At 40.8% G+C, this 20,431-nt stretch overlaps 1 protein-coding gene and 1 long non-coding RNA gene across 5 annotated transcripts in view; one reads left to right on the top strand and one right to left on the bottom strand.

Annotated features, from left to right (window-relative positions):
- Positions 1–20,431, top strand: part of ARHGEF7 (Rho guanine nucleotide exchange factor 7) — a 117,786-nt gene that overhangs the window by 8,721 nt on the left and 88,634 nt on the right. For all 3 annotated transcript variants that reach the window (XM_060769609.2, XM_060769610.2, XM_060769611.2), the window contains exon 2: positions 14,578–14,664. In XM_060769609.2, coding sequence (XP_060625592.1) covers positions 14,578–14,664 — 87 coding nt within the window. The remainder of the gene's footprint in view (positions 1–14,577; positions 14,665–20,431) is intronic.
- On the bottom strand, positions 930–14,414 carry LOC137096734 (uncharacterized). Of its 2 annotated transcripts, none has more exons than XR_010909687.1 (3): positions 14,261–14,414; positions 5,686–8,388; positions 930–3,068 (listed from the first exon to the last, which is right to left on the bottom strand). It is a non-coding gene; the product is annotated as an uncharacterized lncRNA (long non-coding RNA). The 2 variants fall into 2 exon arrangements; XR_010909688.1 differs by having other exon boundaries at positions 930–5,777; positions 8,235–8,388.

The raw sequence follows: 20,431 nt of genomic DNA, 5'->3' as shown, positions 1-20,431 counted from the left end.
GATGTGAATTTTTATACATAAAGTTGAATACTTTGATGCTGAATTCACACATGTCCACAAAGCTTTCCTCTTGTTAATATCCACCACTGAAGTAGGCTATTCTCATCTAATTTGATTATTTGGAAATAAGAACTTTCTGTTTTCATGAAGAATTGGACTCCTAGAACCAAGACATAATAATTGTACCATTGTAACTTTTGACCTTCCAAATCTTTGGGCTGGTTGAATAAAAGGCATACATTCTACTGCATAAATCAGATGTGGACATACTGCATCCATCTAGATATTGTTGAAATCCAGTTCCCATCAGCCATAGGGTCCTTCAACACAGCCCTATATCCCAGAATATCAAGACAGAAAATCCCACATGATCTGAGTGTGGACTCAGATAACCCATATTAAAGCAGATATTGTGGGGTTTTCTGTCTTGATATTCTGGGATATAGGGCTGTGTGGAAGGGCCCTTAGCCAACATAGCCAGTGGTGAGGGATAAGAATCTGTGAAAGCTTTCCCATTCAGTCACACATCTTCTTGCTCTAGTTTTCTTTTCTAAGGAGTCCAAATGATACACTAATTGCTGCTATTGGTTGCAAATAATAATTAGATAGCAATTTGCACAGAAGAAATGAATATTGTTGCTAAAACACATTAGAAATACTGTCAGCAGCTCTGCTTGCTTTTTATTTCAAGTTAAATAATCCACTTTAATAAATTCTATTAAGCTAACATTCAAATCCTGACAAAGAAAAGTACAATCTGTGAACAGTTAGGCTTTGCTGGAGTAAATCAGAATCAGTCATTATTCTTTTCCATTGAGTTTAGTTTTAAACTTAGCTGTTGCTAAATTGGTTCTAATGTTTTATTTTTTCAAATAAAGCCTTTACAACAACCCCCCCCCCCCCCCCCGGCCAGTTATGTTGTTCCCATCTACCAATCCCATTCTGAAAAAAATGCAAATGCACAGTCTACCCTTGCCCAGGAATGTTTTAATACTTGCGATTGCAGTAATGAGGGACAGATGGCAAAATACGGTCATTTCATGGAAAGTGAAATTAAAAATAACACTAAACAAGAGGCATATAAAGCATGTTCTCTGCATTTCATGTTTCAGTGCAGTACTGTGCATAGTAATCTCTAATATTTTGTTTTGAAAAAATATCTCGATTAGGAATAAGGAAGCACTAACAGCACAATCTTTTCTGAGTTCTGATTGGGGAATACTGAAATTAAAATGTGAAGGAAATAATTAAAAAGTTATAGACCAGGCATGGGCAAACTTTTTTGTCTTGGGGCCGCATTGCCGGCCCGGCCGGGAGGGAGGGAGGGGGGCCAGGCACACGTTGGTTGGGGATGGCCTGGGGAGGATGGAGCCAGGAGGGGGCAGGGCAGGTTCTGGGTCATCTTCAGATTGTTGTCCCAGCATAAGGACCGGGCTGCTCGCCCCATCCTTATGCTGGGAGAAAGGTGAGACATGTAGTGAATGCCCTGATCCGCTCCCCAATCCTCCCCCCTCCGATCCTTCGGCTATCCTCTTGGCATTATGCCAGAAAGAGGACGAGACAGGTGGTGACTGAGAGTGCTCTGGAGGGCTCTGAGCCACCCGTTCCTTTCTCGAGCCATCCTCCTGGCATAAGGATGGGGCTGCTTGCACCCTCCTTATGCCGGGAGGAGGGTGAGAGACATGGTGTCTGAGAGCGCTTCAGAGGGCTCTCAACTGCTGTGTGCCTTCCTCCCTCATCTTTTTGGTCTAAGGATATGACAGACCACTGTGTCCTTCTGCAAGAGGACAGGGAAAATAAGGTGGGTTTGACATGAGCACCCAGGGGACATTTTTATTTCATTTATATTCCTTTGCTTCTAACAATTATGTGGGAGAAAAGCTGGCCATCACACAGAGTCTGGCCCAAAGTAACCAAGATTGATCTGTGATCTGAGCTGAGGTGCCCTTTCAATCAACAAATAATAGCATTCTTTTTCCATTTTAACTGCCATGGTCCTGTTCTGTGGAATCATAGGATTTTGTAGTTAGTAAGGCTCGGGAATGCAGCTGAAAAGATGTTCTTCTCTAAACTGCCAATCCTAGGCTTCCAAAAGATGGAACTGTGGCAGGTAGAGTAGTACAGTAATTCTTTAGTGGCATAGTGGTTTCAGTGTCAGACTATGACTCTGGAGACCAGGATTCGAATCTCCACTCTACCATGAAAAACCACTGAGTGGCCTTTGACAGGATGTACTCTTTCAGCTTCAATGGAAGGCAAATCTTTCCAGTTGAATTCTGTGAAAGGTTCATATTAGGGTTGCCATAAGTTGGAAACGACCTGAAGGCACACAGTAACAATTCTGTAATGTGAATGGACAATGTCTTGCCAGTCCAAAATTGTAACCACTGCACCAATGCTGGATTCTCTTAGTTCTGGTGGTGCTGATCATATCTACTTTGAACTGGGTTAACTGAATCCACACTTAGATATTGTAGGATTTACTGCCTTGATTTTCCATTAGGCAATCCCTCATTGTCTGAGTAGGATTGTCAGTGTACTGGCAGTGGGTACATAGGTGACTGTGGACCCCTATTCTTGATCTGCATCTTCTCCCGCAGTGAGGGCATTGGTTTCCAGGTGGAAGGTGGTCCGTCAGGGTTTGGCTTGGCGTGCCTTCCTCTTGGCATGTTTCTCTCTTTCGCCCTCCATTCATGCCTCTTAAAATTCTACAGCATTCCTGGTCACAGCTGACCTCCAGCTGAAGCGCTCAAGGGCCAGGGCTTCCCAGTTCTCAGTGTCTATGCCAGAGTTTTTAAGGTTGGCTTTGAGCCCATCTTTTAATCTTTTTTTCTGCCCACCAACATTCAATTTTCTGTTCTTGAGTTTGGAGTAGAGCAACTGCTTTGGGAGACGGTGATCGGGCATCCGGACAATGTGGCTGGTCCAGTGGAGTTGATGGTGGAGGACCATTGTTTCAATGCTGGAGGTCTTTGCTTCTTCCAACACGTTGACATTTGTCCACTTGTCTTCTCAAGAGATTTGCAGGATTTTTGATATTCTGGGATAAAGGAGTATGTGGATGGGCCCTGAGAGAACAAAATTGGTAGCATAAGCTTTTGTAGACAGCAAAGGTAGCTTACTGTGTTTCTACATAGACACTATAATCCAGTTTGAAGTGGATTAAAACAAACTGGTTTTTCTGTGCAGTATCTATGCAAATACCCTAGGAACCGATTCGAGGCTGGAGGGGTGGCTGCATTATTCGCTGGTTGCGGATCGGAGAGAGCTGTTGCAAAATTGAAATGCACTGATGTGTATATCTTTGTCTGTTTGGGATCACCCCAGTTTTGAGCCCTGCACACATCATCTGCACACATCATCAGCTGCACACATCATCTGATTTGGTCTGGACTTCCTGGTGAATTTTTAAATGGGTTATTTTCTGGGTTGATGTGTGCTCCATCATGCATTTGGGGTGTCTGTTTTGTGGACAACCTGTCCTTGATCCAACTTTGAACTGCATTACAACATTTATGTAAAACCACCCCAAGAGAACAAAATTGAGCTGGCATAAATTTGGGTCACAATTGTCATGTAAGAAAAATGTTGGATCTGGCACAATACAGCTCCTCTTTCACCTTGTCCTTTTCCTGCCTTCTTTTGGACTTTTCTGGCAGCATATCTTAGCCAGCAGGGTTGTTCTGTTGGCAGTTTGTATTGTCAGCAGATTTCTAGACTTCAGCTGGTAAAATGGTTTTTCTGCCAGCAGAATAAATTATGGTGCCTAATAATAAATCTCTGCACCTGAACATCATGGAATAAGTACATAGTTCACTGTATTCTGTCGCACATTACATACGTTTAAATAATTAGCAGGCTGTTTTGTAAAAACAACTTTATCGTTTTCCATTGTCAAATGAAACAGCTGAAGGTAGCATATTCATGAATGGCTTCTATGACATTTTGGCTAAAGCAATTTACTTTAAATTTAGGGATGAAGAGCTGGAAAAGCCTTTTAAGCAAAACAGGTCATATTTAGCTTGCACTTTTCAGCTTTAGTTTTGACTGACTAGTGCAAAATGTGTACTGCCACAATTATTTCGGTAACATTTAAACTAAAAAATAGTGACTTTTCATCACAATGTTTTGTTACATGTTGTAAATTAGAATGAGTTGGATACCTGGCTTATTACAGCAACACTTTCCAAAAAATTACATTGTTTGTGGGATATGGAAACCAATGGGTTTAATTTCTGGACATTTTCTGGCTGAGCTCTCTGTTGATCCATTTAAACTGAAAACAATTTCAAAACCAAGCTTTATCCTCCTATGTAGATCTTTCCTGGAAGTGAATATAGCTGAATTTTGCCACAACTGGGGAAACTCCATCATGAGGGAGTAATAGACTGGGTTTTAAATCATAAAGGTGTTCTACATCCAACATAATCCTACTCTGGCCATTAAGAGGAGCGGCCTCTGCCTGCATTGAGATCCCCCAGTACTATATTAATTGACAATAGTATAACATTGAGATAAAATATAAGCCTTTGATGTGTCACCTTTCCTCTACTACATGATTTTTAATGACTTTGCCTGATGAAAAGTCCAGTCATTTTTCATGACCAATCCAAGGTGCTAGTTTAAAACTGAAGCTCTGCCTCCAGTAAATAAAATAGCTTATTAGCTATTTTTGTGGTTCAGCTCATTCGTGAGAAGGGATGCCAGGGTCTGAATGGGTTTGTACTGCTTGCAGGATCCAGGAGGAACAAGGCTTTAGCAGTGTTGGCACAATACTTACAGAATGGCTACCTAGAAATACTTATCATATTTACTTGTTCATGGTCTACTGAAGATTAGTCAAGGTCTTTAATGGTATTGGCTGAATATCGTTTTGTTTTTGCATAGGACAATAGTCTTCACATCTTTCCAGGCCCAAGGTTTACCTTTAACCCTGATGTGCTTTGCTTTTGAGTTTCTATCAGGCTGAACTTTCTGTTATCATTGACATAATTTTGAACTCACGTTTTGCGTATCCTGATTATATATATTTAGACTACTTTTTTGTATTGATAGTAATCCATCCCCTATACTCCTTAAAAAAATAGATTGTGTGCCTTTGGCACAGACGCCTCTTTTATTTTTGTACAGTGCCATGTACTGTACATCAATGTGCAATTACACCAACAACATGATAAAAGTATACTAAGGAGCAGAGAAAGAAGATGACAGGTTTTCAGCTTGACCTTGACATTCCAAATTTAGCATCATCCTTATGTTTATTTATAATGTGCAATTCTATTCCTTCTCACATCATTTGTTTCTCTCTGTCTGTCTCTCTCCCTCTTCTATACTCTCAGTTATTGCACTGTCTTTTAAAAATAGAATAAAACCATTGGAACATATCTCTAGATGCTGTTTGTACTGTAGCCAGGGATGCGGGGAACTGCAGTACAACAATATCTAGAGGTCCACATGTTCTCCATCTCTGACTGCATTGAAACCGTAGAATTCATGTAGTTTGACACTACTTTAACAATTATGCCATGGGAGTTCTACTTGGTAAGACACCAGCATTCTTTGGCAAAGAAGTTTAAATATCTTGTAAAACTACAGATCCCACGATACCATAGCACTGAGTCATGGCTTTTAAAGTGGTGTAAAACTGCATTATTTCTACAAATATAGATGGGCCCTCTGACCTACCTCAATACAGCTTACCCGTTTCTTTGTCTTCTTGATATTGTGGACGATAATGTTTTTGTATTCTGGGTGAGGTTTCAATTTGTATTTAATTTCTTGAAATAAAAACAGGGGGAAAGGCAGATAATAAATGTTAAAATAAGTATTCATGTCTGAATGAAAATAAGTCCCATTATGGGGCTTCTGAAAACGGTTGAAAGAATGAACTGTAAAGTCTTTGATTCTGCTTTGTTTGAAGCAAGTAGGCCTGTTCCAGTAACCTGCCTGAGTGGTAGACCACATGTAAACCATATGCAAGGTTCTCAGAGAGCAAGGGCGTAAAGTATAAACATACGCAGGGCTGGGCTGCTGTTCCAGAGAGAAGTCATGAAGTGCAAATTTCTGTTCTGAATTAAGCTTTTGGAGCCTTGCCAAGAAAGAACCTCTCCTTGTAAGGAACAGTGAGAATAGCTTCAGCAGTCTATTAGTCGGGAGATCTCTGTAAATGTGGCTACAGGTCACAGTCCAGACAGAGCCTTTTCTGGATGCAGGAGCCTTTTCTGCACTCTGCAAGACTGTCTCATAAGAACCCTTAAGTCTTGGGAGATGTTGCAGAGACTGACAGTAGTAATCATAGTAATAGTGAAGAAATATAGGCTACAGGTGAAAGTCTTTTTGGAGTAGAGATAGCATTGTCCTAGACTGCATAATGGATAGCTATGTAGGGGCCACCAACCTGGGACTTTGCTTGTATTTTAGGGATGAGGGATATGTGACATCAGGGCATTTAGTTAGCTTTCCCCAGCAGGTATTAGCCAGTGAAACAGAACAAGCAAGGTAATATTGGCATGGCATCATTGCCTCGCCTTACTACACATTATCAGGGTGACAAGAGGCTGTGGGGAATGGATGTTGACAGCCTACATTCCTGTGGCATTTATTTTGGGCTCCCCAAGATGCTTGTGAGCATTTGAAGACATGCCCCCATTGCTCCCTCTTCCAATTCTTTCTTGGTTGCTCTAGATTTGAGGCAAACCAGAAGGTTATGTTATCTAGAGCGTGCTAGTGCTATAAAAGTTGAAAAGATTTTATCTTCTGCTTATCCTGCAGAAAGACATCCTGATGTTGTTAGATGTTAGTTGACTTTGACTTATGGCAAATGGATGAGAAATCCCCAAGACACCCTACCATCAATAGAACTCCTCAGATCTTGCAGATTCAGGACTATAGCTTCTATCTTTCTATCCTGCAGTTTTCCTATTTTCTTACTGCCTTCAACTTTTCCAAGCATTATTTCCAGTTTAGCAAATCATATCTTTTCATGATAAGATTGTAGTATGATAGTCTCTGTTTAGTCATTTTGGCTTCTAGCGAGAAATCAGGCTTGATTTGCTCTAAAAAGGTAGTTTCCCTTGACATTAAGTCTAGTTGTGTCTGACTTTGGGGGGTGGTGCTCATCTTCATTTCTAAGTCGAAGAGCCAGCATTGTCTGTAGACACCCTCAAGGTCATGTGGCCAGCATGACTCCATGGAGCGCTGTTACATTCCCTATTGGTCTACTCACATTTTCATGTTTTCAAACTGCTAGGTTGGCAGAAGCTGGGGCGTAACAGTGGGAGTTCACCCTGCTCCCTGGATTCAAACCGCCAACCTTTCAATCAGCAAGTTTAGCAGCTAAGTGGTTTAACCCACTGCGCCATCAGAGGGCCCATGATTTGCTCTAGGACCCATTTATTTTTTAGCAGTCCTTAGTATATGTTGAACTTATCTCTAGCTCCACATTTCAATTGAGTTGATTTTCTTTCTGACAGTTTTCTTTACTGTCCAGCACTCACAAATGAAATGGGAAATACCGTGACATGACTGTGACACTCCCTACTTTAGTATTAAGTGCTACATTTTTGCACTTCAGGATTTTGTTAGGTTCCTTCTTCATAGCTGGCCTCCCAAGTTCCAGTTATTTTCCTGATTTCTTGGCCCTGCCTCCATTCTGATTAATGAGTGAGGCCTGTTACAGGAAATCCTGAACTATTTCAATGTCTTCATCATTTCACTCTAAAGAAAATCATCTATAGTTATTATTTTTGTTTTTCTTAATATTCCAATACAAATCTGCCTTTGCACATTCTTCCTTGATTTTCTTCAGGAATCATTCCAAGACTTCTATTATTTTCTGCTAGTAGTGTGGTGTCATCTTTATATCTTAATTAGATGCTCTTTCATGCCTTCTTCATCAGAGTCTAAGCCTGCTTTATGTATGGTCTGTTCAGCATTACAACTTAAACAGATAAGGTGATAAAATGCAGCCTTGACTGATCCTTTTGGTGAAGGGAAACTATTCTGTTTCTCCATATTCTGCTCTAATCATAGTGAGACTGTATTTCCTATGCTGGGGAGCTAGATCTTATTTATATTTCCTTTTTTCATTTTCCTTAGTTCTGAATAGACATGCATAGGAGTACACTTACCTCTGCTGACTAGCGGTGGTCATTTGTAGATCATTGTAGAAGCAGTTCATGAGTTACAAACATCCAACTTACACATTAGTTACAAACATCCAACTTACAACTTACAAGTTAAGAATGGGGATGAGACAAGTAGAAGGGAGAGGAAATCTACCCCCAAGAAGCGAAATCACCCTTGTCAGAATCATCATGGGGAAAGGGTGTCTCCACTGAAGCTTTATCACCAATCCTTGTTTCCACAATCACTCAAAATGTTCAAAATCTAAGGGACAGAAAGTGAGGTGAAATCTTCTAAACAGAGGCATAGACAGCAAAACAAATGTCACAGGAGTGTTAACCCTTTCCTATGCTATCCAAAACTTTAAAAATAGATTTTGGCTAGAGTTACACTTAAACATTTACCTGTTTCAACTTACATACAAATTCAACTTAAGAACAGACCTACAGAACCTATCTTGTTTGTAACTTGCTACCTAGTCTACAATTGTACCAGAGCAGGGACAGAAGGAAGAGGAACTGGTTATGCATAAAGGGAAAGCAGAGAGTGGATCCATATGAAAAACCTACGGCTCTGCCTGGGGACTGTCTGAATATCGGAATGAAAAGGTAGCCTTTAGTGCCTTGCTATTGTGAGATACTGTATAAATGTTGCCCCCCTCCACGTCTCCAGTCTGTACTCAGCAAAACTCAGCAGTAGATGGGGCTGTTTTTACCAGCACTTTCTCTGTGAGCTTGGAAACATTTCAACTAGTGAGCCATTAGTTTTGGAGTAGGAGCCTTACCAAAACAAAAAGTTGCTTGCTTTTGCTAGCATGGTTACTCGAATGAAAAAGAGGCAAATTGACTCCACTTTAACTGCCATGGTTCAATGCTATGGAATCAAACGAGTTTTAGTTTTACAAGGACTTTTGCCTTCTCCCAAGAGGTTGGTGCCACACCAAACTACAACTTCCATTATTCCATAGTACTAAGCCATGGCAGTTAACGTGGTGTCAAAGTGCATTATTTCTACAGTATAGAACCCTAGGTCTTAGCTTCAAAGCACTTGACATCTTTCCAGAAATATGTATAATTGTCCTTCTCCAAAGGAAGCATGAATTATAAGAAAAAATGCATAACTTGATAACAGCTAAACATAGACTGGACTAGGATGTGGGATCCTATGGCATGCATATCTTGTTTTTTTAGTTTATATAGCCCTGGATGTGACATGTTCGAGGTCATTGGTGCCCAACCTGTGGGTTCGCAGATGTTTTGGCCTTCAACTCCCAGAAATCCCAACAGCTGGTAAACTGGCTAGGATTTCTGCGAGTTGTAGGCCAAAACACCTGGGGACCCACAGGTTGAGAACCACTGTTCTAGGTGTTTGAATACATAGGAGTGGAGAGAAGAAACATGTGTGTATTGGTGAGAAAATAACAGTAGATAGCAAGGAAAGGATTATAGTCGCAGGTTGTTCCAGTGTCTTTGACCCATATCGGCAGAGGGCATTAGAATGGAAGTCACTACCATGTCATTGCAGTTTTCTTTTCCAAACAATCATGAAGGAGCTTGTTGTGTGCCCACTGTGACAGTTGTTCAGAGGTATCTTGGGCCTTTCCATTTGGGACACAAGGCGTGGCTTACGTATTTATTACGCATATGGTCTTTTTCTCTGACAATAGCTGCTATGTGCAGCCTTCTGCAGAGATTTATGTGTGCTCATGGCAGGCATAATCTGGCTGGGACAGCTGTGTTTGGTCTGTTCAGGGAATAATGGTTCACATTAACTATGGTTTACAATGTTAATTCTTTGAAAGCTGGCCATATGAGCGTTCCTTGAATGGGCTTCAAATTAATTTTAACACCAGCTGTCTGGGTGGCTCAGGGAACGGCAAACTAAAGCTTCCTCCTTAAGGCCAGCTTTCATGATGTCTGGGTTAAGGGGCCGAATTCCAACTTGTTTGCGGGTTTTTGCTGTAGACCATTTGGGAGACTCTGGGTCACTACCACTCCCTATTAGAAACTTGAGAAGGGCTTAGAAATAACTGGGTACAATGCTTGAATTTTCCTTTTTGAATTAACTGGGGCATAACAGAGTTATGTTACAAGTGCAACACAGTATGGGATGACTCTATCCCTTTTTTGGTGTATATATGGCTTCATTATTGGGTGTATTTTATATCACAGGCCAGCAACATTGTAATCTGCTGCTTTTAATTAAACAAAAATGTTTAGTTGCTTTGAAATAACAAGATTGTAAAGAGTTAACTTTTAGTTAAATTTGGGAGGGTTATGCTTTCGAGCTGCAAGGATTGTTTTTTTTTTTTTAAGTAATTGTACAAGCCTTGAGGTTGAGCCACTGTGAGAGCCTACAGTTGGTGTGTGCTTGTTTGGCCCCATCTACACTGCCATATAATACAGTCTGAAGTTGCATTATGTAGCCAGTGTAGACTCATATAATGCACTTTCACTGCATTAAGTAGCATTATATGAGTACACTGAGCATATGATGGGTAAAAAAAAGGAAGAAACAGCGCAGCCATTGCCTCCAAGTTTTCAGTTTCCAAAAGGGAAAGGGGATGTTTAAATTTTAAAGAGGTTGATCAGATACCAATGTATGGTCAAACTGACTGACTGCCAGTAAGAGCTGTCTTTCAATAACGTTTTATCAACTTGTCATATAGGATTGACTTACATTAACCTCCCTTAGTGATGAATTCTCTGTTTGTTGCTCTTCTTTTGTTGCTGTTTTTAATAATCAATGAGAAGCGTTATTGCTGACTGAGAAGTAAAGGTACTAAGTTTCCTCTTGCCATTGTAACTATTGTTATATAATACTTTTTAAATGTTAATATATTTTTCTTTGGATACTTTGATTGTATTTTGAAATACTATTAGAAATTTGGGGAGCAGAGTTTTTATTTGGACATGTAATGCCTGTGCATTAATTCCTTTGGTTATATCACTCATATTAATAGGATATCCACTATGCAGACATAAATTATTTAACAATTGCTCCCTTGCTGTAAGGAACTCTGGGAAATGTAGTACCTGGAGAAGGATCGCTACTTAAGAATTCTTAGACTAACATCTGCACAGTTCTTGGGGACACATGTACGGTCAGGATGCATTTACACTGTAGAATGAATGCAGTTTGACACCACCTGAACTACCATGGCTCTGTGCTGTAAAATCACGAGAGCTGTAAATTTACATTATTTATTTATTTATTTAGAACATTTGCATCCCGTCCTATTCTCGACCTCTGAAGAGGGACTCAAGGTGGCTTTCAAAATAAAAACATCAATAAATACACAATTACAAAGAATGATAATAAATATACATTAAAAACAGTTCACCAAGTTTAAACGTCCTCCAAATCAGTCCAAAAAATGCGGTCCATAAAATCTCACCTTCATCAATAAAAACCATCTATTTTATGAACACTGTCTCCCACAGCCAACTGTCCTGTGAAAAGTCAGGAGGGAGGGGGTGATCTAACCTCTTTAGGGAGGGAGTTCCACAGCCGAGGGGCCACCACGGAGAACGCCCTATCTCTTGTCCCTACCAAACGCAACTGCGATGGTGGCAGGACCGAGAGCAGGGCCTCCCCAGATGATCTTAAAGTCCTTGATGGTTCTTAGGGAGAGACACATTCGGACAGGCAAAGTGGGCCAGAGCCGTTTAGGGCTTTATAGGTCAAAACCAGCACTTTGAATCGTGCTCGGAAATTAATAGGCAGCCAGTGGAGCTGGTGTAGCAAGGGAGTTGTGTGCTCCCTGTACCCCGCTCCCGTAAGCAGCCTGGCTGCTGATCGTGGGACTAGATGGAGCTTCTGGGCAGTCTTCAGAGGAAACCCCATGTAGAGCACGTTGCAGTAGTCTATTGGGGATGTAACAAGAGCGTGGAGCACTGTGGCCAAGTCAGACCTCCCGCATAAGTTTTAATTGTGCAAAAGCTCCCCTGGCCACCACCGAAACCTGGGGTTCCAGGCTCAATGATGAATCTTTTCTGTCAAATATTACTGGTGCCTCACCAAACTATAACTCTTTTGATTCCATAGTATTGCGCCATGGCAGTTAAAAAGGGTGTCAAACTACATTCATTTTAAAGTGTAATTGCATCTCCATTCCTCTTTAGTGCCACTATCTGTTAGACCATTTCTGGGCTCAGAAAGTTATAATAAATTAGAGCAATTAAGGGTGGTATATATATTTAACATTATTTGTAATGTTATAATGTATAAATAATGTGAAATAGCTACACCATCCTTCATTACTCAGTCTTGCAAAGAGCAAGTCTTCCAAAAAGTTTTGTAATGAATGAAAATGAAAAACAAAAATTACAGTATCATAAAACTATGAAGTAAAATAGTAGACGAAACAGAAGAAATGGCCATAAATTATTTATCACTGGTAGGTTTTCAAATGCTCAGGTGAACATTTGATCTAGCCATGGTTCTTTACATCCCGTTTGGATTATTTTAAACAGGCTGCCTATTATGAGTGTACAGATAATTAAAGCTAATACAAAAAGCTGAAGCCTGAGTGTTAATTGGGACAGTTATAAGTAAGGACCATGAAACTGCCTTGTAACAAGGATAAAGCTCTACTGATTGCCAGTTTGTTTCTGGGCAAAATCTCTAGTTCTGTGAGCCAGATCTAAGTAGCACTATTGCTGGGGTGGTATGGAAGTTGAAAAAAAAAAACAAAAACAAAAACAAATCAGCCCAATCTTGTTATTCTTCTGGATGAGGAGGCTCAGTATTGTGTCTTTTAATTTTTCCCCCTCAAAATTCAACAGGTGTGTAGCTTCATTAATACCTAAATATAGGTTGAAAAAGAGGTAAGGAAGGAAAAGGGAAAAGGTATGATGGGAGGAAAGAAAGAGTAAGAAGGGATGAAAGCAGCAGGGCAGTGGCCTCCCTGACACCCAGGCAATGCCAAGTATTTACACTAGTTTAAAATAATTTCTTGCATGAAAAAAGGTTTATGTATATTGAATCATCATAAAGCACAGGTGTTGGTATCTCTGTCACCTACGTCTGCAATTTTGGTTTTTGGAGTATTTCAGATTTTGGAATTATGGAAAAAGGTTCTGCCTATACTCCAGAATTGCAAAATACCCTAAAACTGTGCACAGGGTTGGCTGAGATACTGACATCTTGACTTCTGATGGGTCAGTGTACACAAACTTTATTTCATGTAAAAAATTACCTTGATGCCACGTATATGTAGGATATATGACATATACACAAATGTTGCATTTAGACTTGGAATCCTGTCTTAGAGGTGTCTCCACATTTGCAAGTTTGACTTTTGTGGATTTGATTATTAATAGATCTGATTAAAATGTTATCTCTAGAAATCCCTAGAGCAGAGCTTTCCACACGGTGTGATATGACATGATAGTATGTTGGCTGCAGTGTGTAGGCATGTTATGTGGACGTAATGAGAAACCTCAGTCTATGGGAAAGAATTTATTTGTGAAAAGAGATACGTTGTGTCCCCATAGATGTTGTTATTATGATTTCTGGTCATGTCCGTATCTCTTATAAGGGGCTGGTTGAACCTTTTGTTTGCTAGTAAAACTGAATTACTGTGTTGTGAAATGATGTGTGTCTAAAAAGTGTGTCACCAACATGAAAGCTCTGATCTAGTAGTACTCCAATGGACATAGTAATGAAGGAGCACCTAGAGATTCCTGCAGAGGATACTTTCATAGACACCTGTTGGTCCTCCAGTGCAATTCCATGCTCAACATCAGGAGGACATTTACTGGAGGATCTAGACTGCAGTGGTTCGCAACCTGTGGGCCCCCAGGTGTTTTGGCCTACAACTCCCAGAAATCCCAGCCAGTTTACCAGCCATTTATGGGATTTGAAGGCCAAAACCTTTGAGGACCCACAGGTTGAGACTCACCGACCTAGAGGAGCCTGGAGGTGCAGCTACACTGTACAATTAATGCAACTTGATATCACTTTAACTGCCATGGCTAAATGCTATATAATAGGCATGGGCAAACTCTGGCCCTCCGGGTGTTTTGGACCGGTAGGCTGTTAGGAATTGTGGGAGTTGAAGTCCGGAGGTGCTTATAGAAGCATGGGAGTTGCTGTTTTACAAGGCCTTGGGCCTTCTCTGCGGGTGTCTCACCAAACTACAAACCCCAGGATCCCATCGCATTGAGCCAGGGTGGCGAAAGTGGTGTCAAACCGCGTTACTTCCATGGTGTAGGTGCACCCTCGTTTCAGTGCTTCTGGAGGGAGGAGGAGAGGCGAGGTCTTCATTCCCTTGGCAAGTCAAGAGAAGAGGCGGGGGTGGGATTGGGAGGGGGCAGGACCAGGACTCCCCACGCCATGCGCACGTCACTTCCTGCCGCCGTGTTTACTTCCGGGAGAGCGGGTTGTGTGCTCCGTTCTGCCTGGATCCGCGCCTGACTCCTTCCCTTCCCTTCCCCTCTTCTGTTGCAGGTCTACCCGGAGCCGCGCACCGAGGCCGAGTGCCTGAGCAACATCCGCGAGTTCCTGCGCGCCTGCGGAGCCACGCTGCGCCTGGAGGTGAGGGAGGTGCACGTCTGCACGCGTTACCGGCACGCGTGTCGCCGGGCACACTTTGGAGCGCGAGGCGGCGTCTCCCCTGTGGCATGGGCGCAGTTTGCCAGGACTCCTTGCTGTTGGATCCTGGGAGGCGTTGTAGTCTGGTGGCGCACCGAAGCCCTTGTCAAACTACATCTCCCAGGAATCCGCGGCGGTTAAAGCGGTGCCAAACCGCATTCATTCCACAATGGAGATGCACGTTGGTCTTGGTTGTGGGAATGCGCTGGACAGGTCACACTCTCTCAGCCTCAGGGGGCGCCAAGGGGAAACTTCCCTTCCGAACAACTTGCCAAGAAAACTCAATAATAGGGTTGCCAACCACATGTCTTAAGTGGCCTCAGCACAATTGTGTATTTCAAGGAACCATAAAAGCACGAAACACTGCCAGATGGCCTTGGGCAGTCACACTCAGCCTCAGGGGAGGCAAAGGGTCTGATCAGGTCTTGCTAAGAAATCACAATGCCATGTGCCATAAATGACCTGAAGGCACCCAGCAAATGTCATTTGACGCCTCCCGGGAATGATAAACTCATGGGTGAGCTTGGGCTCTCTCGGCCTCAGAGGAAGCCAAAGGGAAACTTCCCTTCTGAACACAACTTGCCAAGAAAAGCCAGTGATAGTGTTACCAACCATACATCCTAAGTGGCCTCAACACAATTGTGTTTTGAGTATTCCAAGGAACCTTGGGCAAGTCACACTCCCTCAGCCTCAGAGGGGAACAAAGGGTCTGATCAGGTCTTGCTAAGAAATCCCAATGATAGGGTCCATATGTGCCATAAATGACCTGAAGGCACCCAGCAATTGTCATTTGATGCCTCCTGGGAATGATAAAGGCATGGGAACCCTTTGGCATCCCTCTCCTGGCCTCAGAGGGATGCCAAAGGCAACCCTCTCCTGGACATCTCTTGCCAAACAAAACACCCTCCAGTGATAGCTCAGAATTGATGCTGCCAAGAAGATCCCATAAAGGTTGTCAGCCCTTCTAGGAACAACGATTTATTTATTTACTTAATTTCTATCCTGTTCTTCTCAACCTGTGAGGGACTCAGAATGGTGTGCATCATATATCTAGGCAAAAATTCAATGCCTCATTATACATAAACAAATAAAACTACGAAATCAATCAACACAGTGAAACCCCTTGGACAAACGCTGCCTGCAGTTCTTCCTTGGGAATAAGTTAAGTTGAAGCCCTGTGGGAACCTTCTAAGTAGATACTGTGATTATAATAGCCCTCATATTTAAGGATTGCAACAATAATAAATGGGAACAGTAATACCTTCTGAACAAATCTTGCTGAGAAAACTACATAATTGGATTGTCTTAGGGTTGCCACATATCATAGGTGGCCTGAAGGCACACGACGACGACTTCGACAAAATATGCACCAAGGGATGAGAAATCGGGCACAAAACATGATTGGGGTTAAGTGTCAAACAGCACTCTGAATTGTCCTTTAGTTGATTTAATCGTGTGCTATTTTGTTGTGTGCGCATGTGTGTGCACGCATGTGAGGTGGGGGTTAATAGCAGCTCCCATACATACATTGAGAGGAAAGGGCGATTCTTCCCATTGATCATCTAATCAAATGTACTTATGCTATTGCAATTGCTCAAGGTTGTAGTCTGTTTGTAAAGAGATCTACCTTTTTTCACTGGGTGGATATTAACTCAAAATGAAGCATTTTTGATCCAACTGTGATAAAGAAAAATGATCCTCCCCCCCCCCCCCAAAAAAAAAAAAAAAAAAAGGAAACCTGTAGATTCACAGTTCTGGTTAATCTCCCAGCTGTGTAGAATGGAGTTTTGTGGAAGTTATCTTTTTTCTGGTGCTGTCTTCATCTTCAAATGAATGGTAATCAGACTTTTCACAATTTTAAATTGAGTCTTTTAAAAAAGTTAACTAAAATATATTTAAAATAGTTATAACCAGTCTTAACATGCAAATCGTAATATGCAAAGTTTCTTAAGAAGAATATGTAGCTCTGTATTGCACATGGTACCTGTGTTTATATATAATGGAAAACTGCAATTGTAGTTAAACCTGACTTTGAATAAGCTATAAACAACATATGGAAAGCATAACATGTCATCCAAGGGTCTTAATTTTGTTATGCCCTTTATGAGCAAGAATTGCAACCCATAATTTCTCAGTTTATGAATTCTGTATTTGAAAACTAATCTATAAGTCTTTATTGGATAATTCAGTTAGCATGCTATTTCTATTACAGTTTGACTTTTGCTGTTTTGATTGTTCACAGATCTGATTAAAATGTTATCTCAAAGAAACTCTAAGGCCTCGAGTATGACTCTATGGTCACTTCTTCTGGAAGTAGCCCATAACGTTTCAAGATTTAGGGATTCTTGGAGAAAACAGCTTTCTAGAAATCTCCAGGTTTTCAGTGCAGGTGACAACGGTGTTGTGTGAAGGACCTAGATATACCTAGAGGTGTTCTCTCAAGTGAAAAAAGTATGTTTTTATTCATGGTTTTCCCCACTTTTGCAGGGGTCCTGGGCCCCTCACCCAAGAAAATGTGAAGGGATTAATACTTCAGCTCCACCTGATGTTGGGAGGAGCTATGCAGGAGCATTTTGGCTAACATGAATGTAACCCTATCCACTCTGTATGTTTCCTCTAGAATAAGTTCAATTTAGTCCACACAGTTCATGAAATCATGCAATTATAGAGCTGGAAGTGATTCAAAGGATGACTAATCCAACCATCTTCCAGTGCACAAATCCACAGCTAAAACATTCCAGATGGATGGCCATGCCATGTCATCTCTGTATAGAAGCTTCACATGATGTCGACTATCTTTCATAATACTCTGTTTCAAAGTCACAAGGTTAATCCACAAACTGCAAGTGAATGTTTTCAGAGCAATACTATAGAACTCTCTCCCCATGTGTGGGAGGATTTAGAATTAAACTGGTGCCTCCTAGAATCATAAAGTTGGAAGAAACCACAAGGACCATCTAGTCCAACCCCCTGCCATGCAGGGACATACAGTCAGAGCACTATCAGCAGATAGTTATCCGGTCTCTGCTTAAAAACCTCTAGAGAAGGAAACTCCACCACACATATTCTCCTGCCAAACAGCTCTAACCACCAGTGTGCTTAATGTGTTCTGGTGGCTATCAATAAGGCCAGGGCAGAAGGTGAGGTGTGAGTGACTCTTGGCTTTTCCCAGGAAATGTAACTTGTGTTAGTTCAGGGCTGGTGTAGTTCTTGACCTTTTGTGGGTATATATGGGTGAGTGAGTGAGGAGGGTTTTTTGGAACGTGTGGCCAAAATCCTGTTGGTAGTCAGTGCTAGCAGTTCTTTTCCTAGAGCTTCTTGATGGAAAGGAAAGGAAGATAAATATTTTTAATGTCTTATTTTCCTAATTTTTTGCTGCACCTGCTGTCTTTTTCCTACGTTTGGGGACCTCTGGTCTATGTGTTATATATATTCTGTCTAATAGTGACACATGATGTTACCCTTACTAATACACGACATCCTCGAATCCATCTCAGGCATAATAACAACAACAACAACAACAACATTTTTGTACTCCATTTCCCCGAAAGGACTTGGGGTGGCTTACATGAACAGACATAAATTAAAAACACAATGCAATACAATTTATAAATAACATCATAAAACAACCAATAGTATGATACTATACTGACTCGGAGGGTAGGAGCTTGTGCAATATAGTTTCAAGACGGGCTGGTAGAAAGTGCAAAAGTCGATAATAAATTAAGGCTAGAAGGACAATATCATTTAGAATGCCAGATCTATAGGGCAGGGGACAGTGATAAAGTGCAGGAGCTGATAGTAAATTATACTTTTTAGTTTTTCTTCAGTTATTCAGAGTGTTCCAGGTCATTATTTCTTAACAGAAGATTTGGTAGCAGAGGCAGATATAACATTCAAATAATAGAAAAAGGTTCGGTTCCTATGCCACAAAAAGAAGTTGAACGTGTTTTAGCAGACATTTTATTCTAATTAACAACATGCTTATGTGAAATGAAACAACCAGTTCAGTCTCCACTTTTCTTAAAATTTCCATTTTGGTGGACAAACACAGACTTTTGTTTTTGTGACACACAGAGTGGAGATGCTGAATCAGGCTTCTCATATTTTCTCTCTTTATCTCTGTTTTCACATGCTCAATAGGACATTCTGGAGGCAGCTGCCATTTACGTTGCCTATTGTAGGCAGACACACACTGCTATAGTAAGATCAGCTAGAATGGAATCCTGCTTTTTCTGTATAGTGGATTGGTTCATTGCATTGTTTAGTACAGAGAAAGTGCTGCAACTCAATATCAAAAGTCTGAGTTTCTCCAACAAGCCCTCACCAGAACCTCAATGCTGATGCTGCTAAAAAAACCTTTTAGCTAGGTTATGGATGAAGAAGAATGGGCTGGGCAGGTGTGAAAAGGGTTCAGTAAAAAGGAGCTTCTCTGCTAGAGACATTTAAAACTGGTGTGCTGTAGTAATTATAGTTGGCTTTCCAAGTTGTTGGGATAAGGGCATAAAACCACCACAAAAGTGAAAAACTGTAAATTTTAAAACAATGCTATGTTTTTAACCTGAGAGAACATCTCTCAAGAAATCTATAAGGGCCCTTTCACAGAGCCCTATATTCCAGAATATCTGCTTTGAACTGGGTTGTCTGAGTCCACATTCAGATAATGTGGGATTTTCTGGCTTGATATTCTAGGCTATAGGGCTGTGTGGAAGGGCCCTATTTTCCAACACAATTCTGTGTTCAAGGTCTTCCAAAAGGTTTCCTAGAAAGCATGTTTTCATCAAACCTGTAAATAAGAAAATCTACTAAAGCCAAGTGTGCAGATGTGGAGGGTCAACTGCAATACTTCTTTAATGACAACAGGACAGATATTTTCTGTGTATATAATTCTTTTATTAGAACCATATCTTTTCCCCCATTCTTTTGGCAGTGGCGCTATTTGCTGATTCATAGCCAGTGACTCATGATGAACTCTTCTGACTCCCTCCTTACACAGCTGTTTGACATAGCATTTTGCCTGGAGCATCTTAACTTTCCTTTAGGTTCATGACTCTTATTTTAATAGATCTCAGAGGCACAGCACTTGCTAATTAAAATTTTTACAAAATTCCTTCAATTTTAAATAAATTTTACATTTTAATAAATTTTAAGAATGATACTTGATTTGAACATAGTAGCTTGATATTGTTTACTTGAGCCATTATGTGTATCCTTGTGAGAGTTCTCATACAATCCTGTTACCACTGGCCAGAATATTATGGCAAGATAGAAGATAGATTAGAACAATTTCTGTAGCTCTTCCAGCCTGAAATATACCTACCATGCTTCATAGAATGATAGCTTTTGTTCTTTCAAACTTGTTGAAGCAAGCTTATGAGCAATAGTAGTAACATGATCCTCTGATATTATTTGCATAAATCTAAAATCCATGGATATTTAGGGGAAATACAAATGTGATTTAAAAAATATGATTATTGTAATTTTGTTGAAGATGGTAATGTTGTTTGGTCTCCTGCCTGATAAATAATTGTTTCAGTGTTTAAAGCGAAACTACTAATTCTGACCATAAGCAATATTTAGTTTAGTATGCTGAGAGGGAAGTGCTGTTTGAAGACATATAGTAGGTTGTTTGACATATTTTTGGCACTTGTCTTTCTGTTGAGATAAAGAAATTCAAATTTGTTAGTCAAAATTTTATTTTAAGAAATCA

Source organism: Anolis sagrei, chromosome 3 (assembly GCF_037176765.1).
Source record: "Anolis sagrei isolate rAnoSag1 chromosome 3, rAnoSag1.mat, whole genome shotgun sequence".
Classification (NCBI taxonomy): Eukaryota; Metazoa; Chordata; class Lepidosauria; order Squamata; family Dactyloidae; genus Anolis; species Anolis sagrei.
This window is presented reverse-complemented; position numbering and strand designations above follow the sequence as displayed.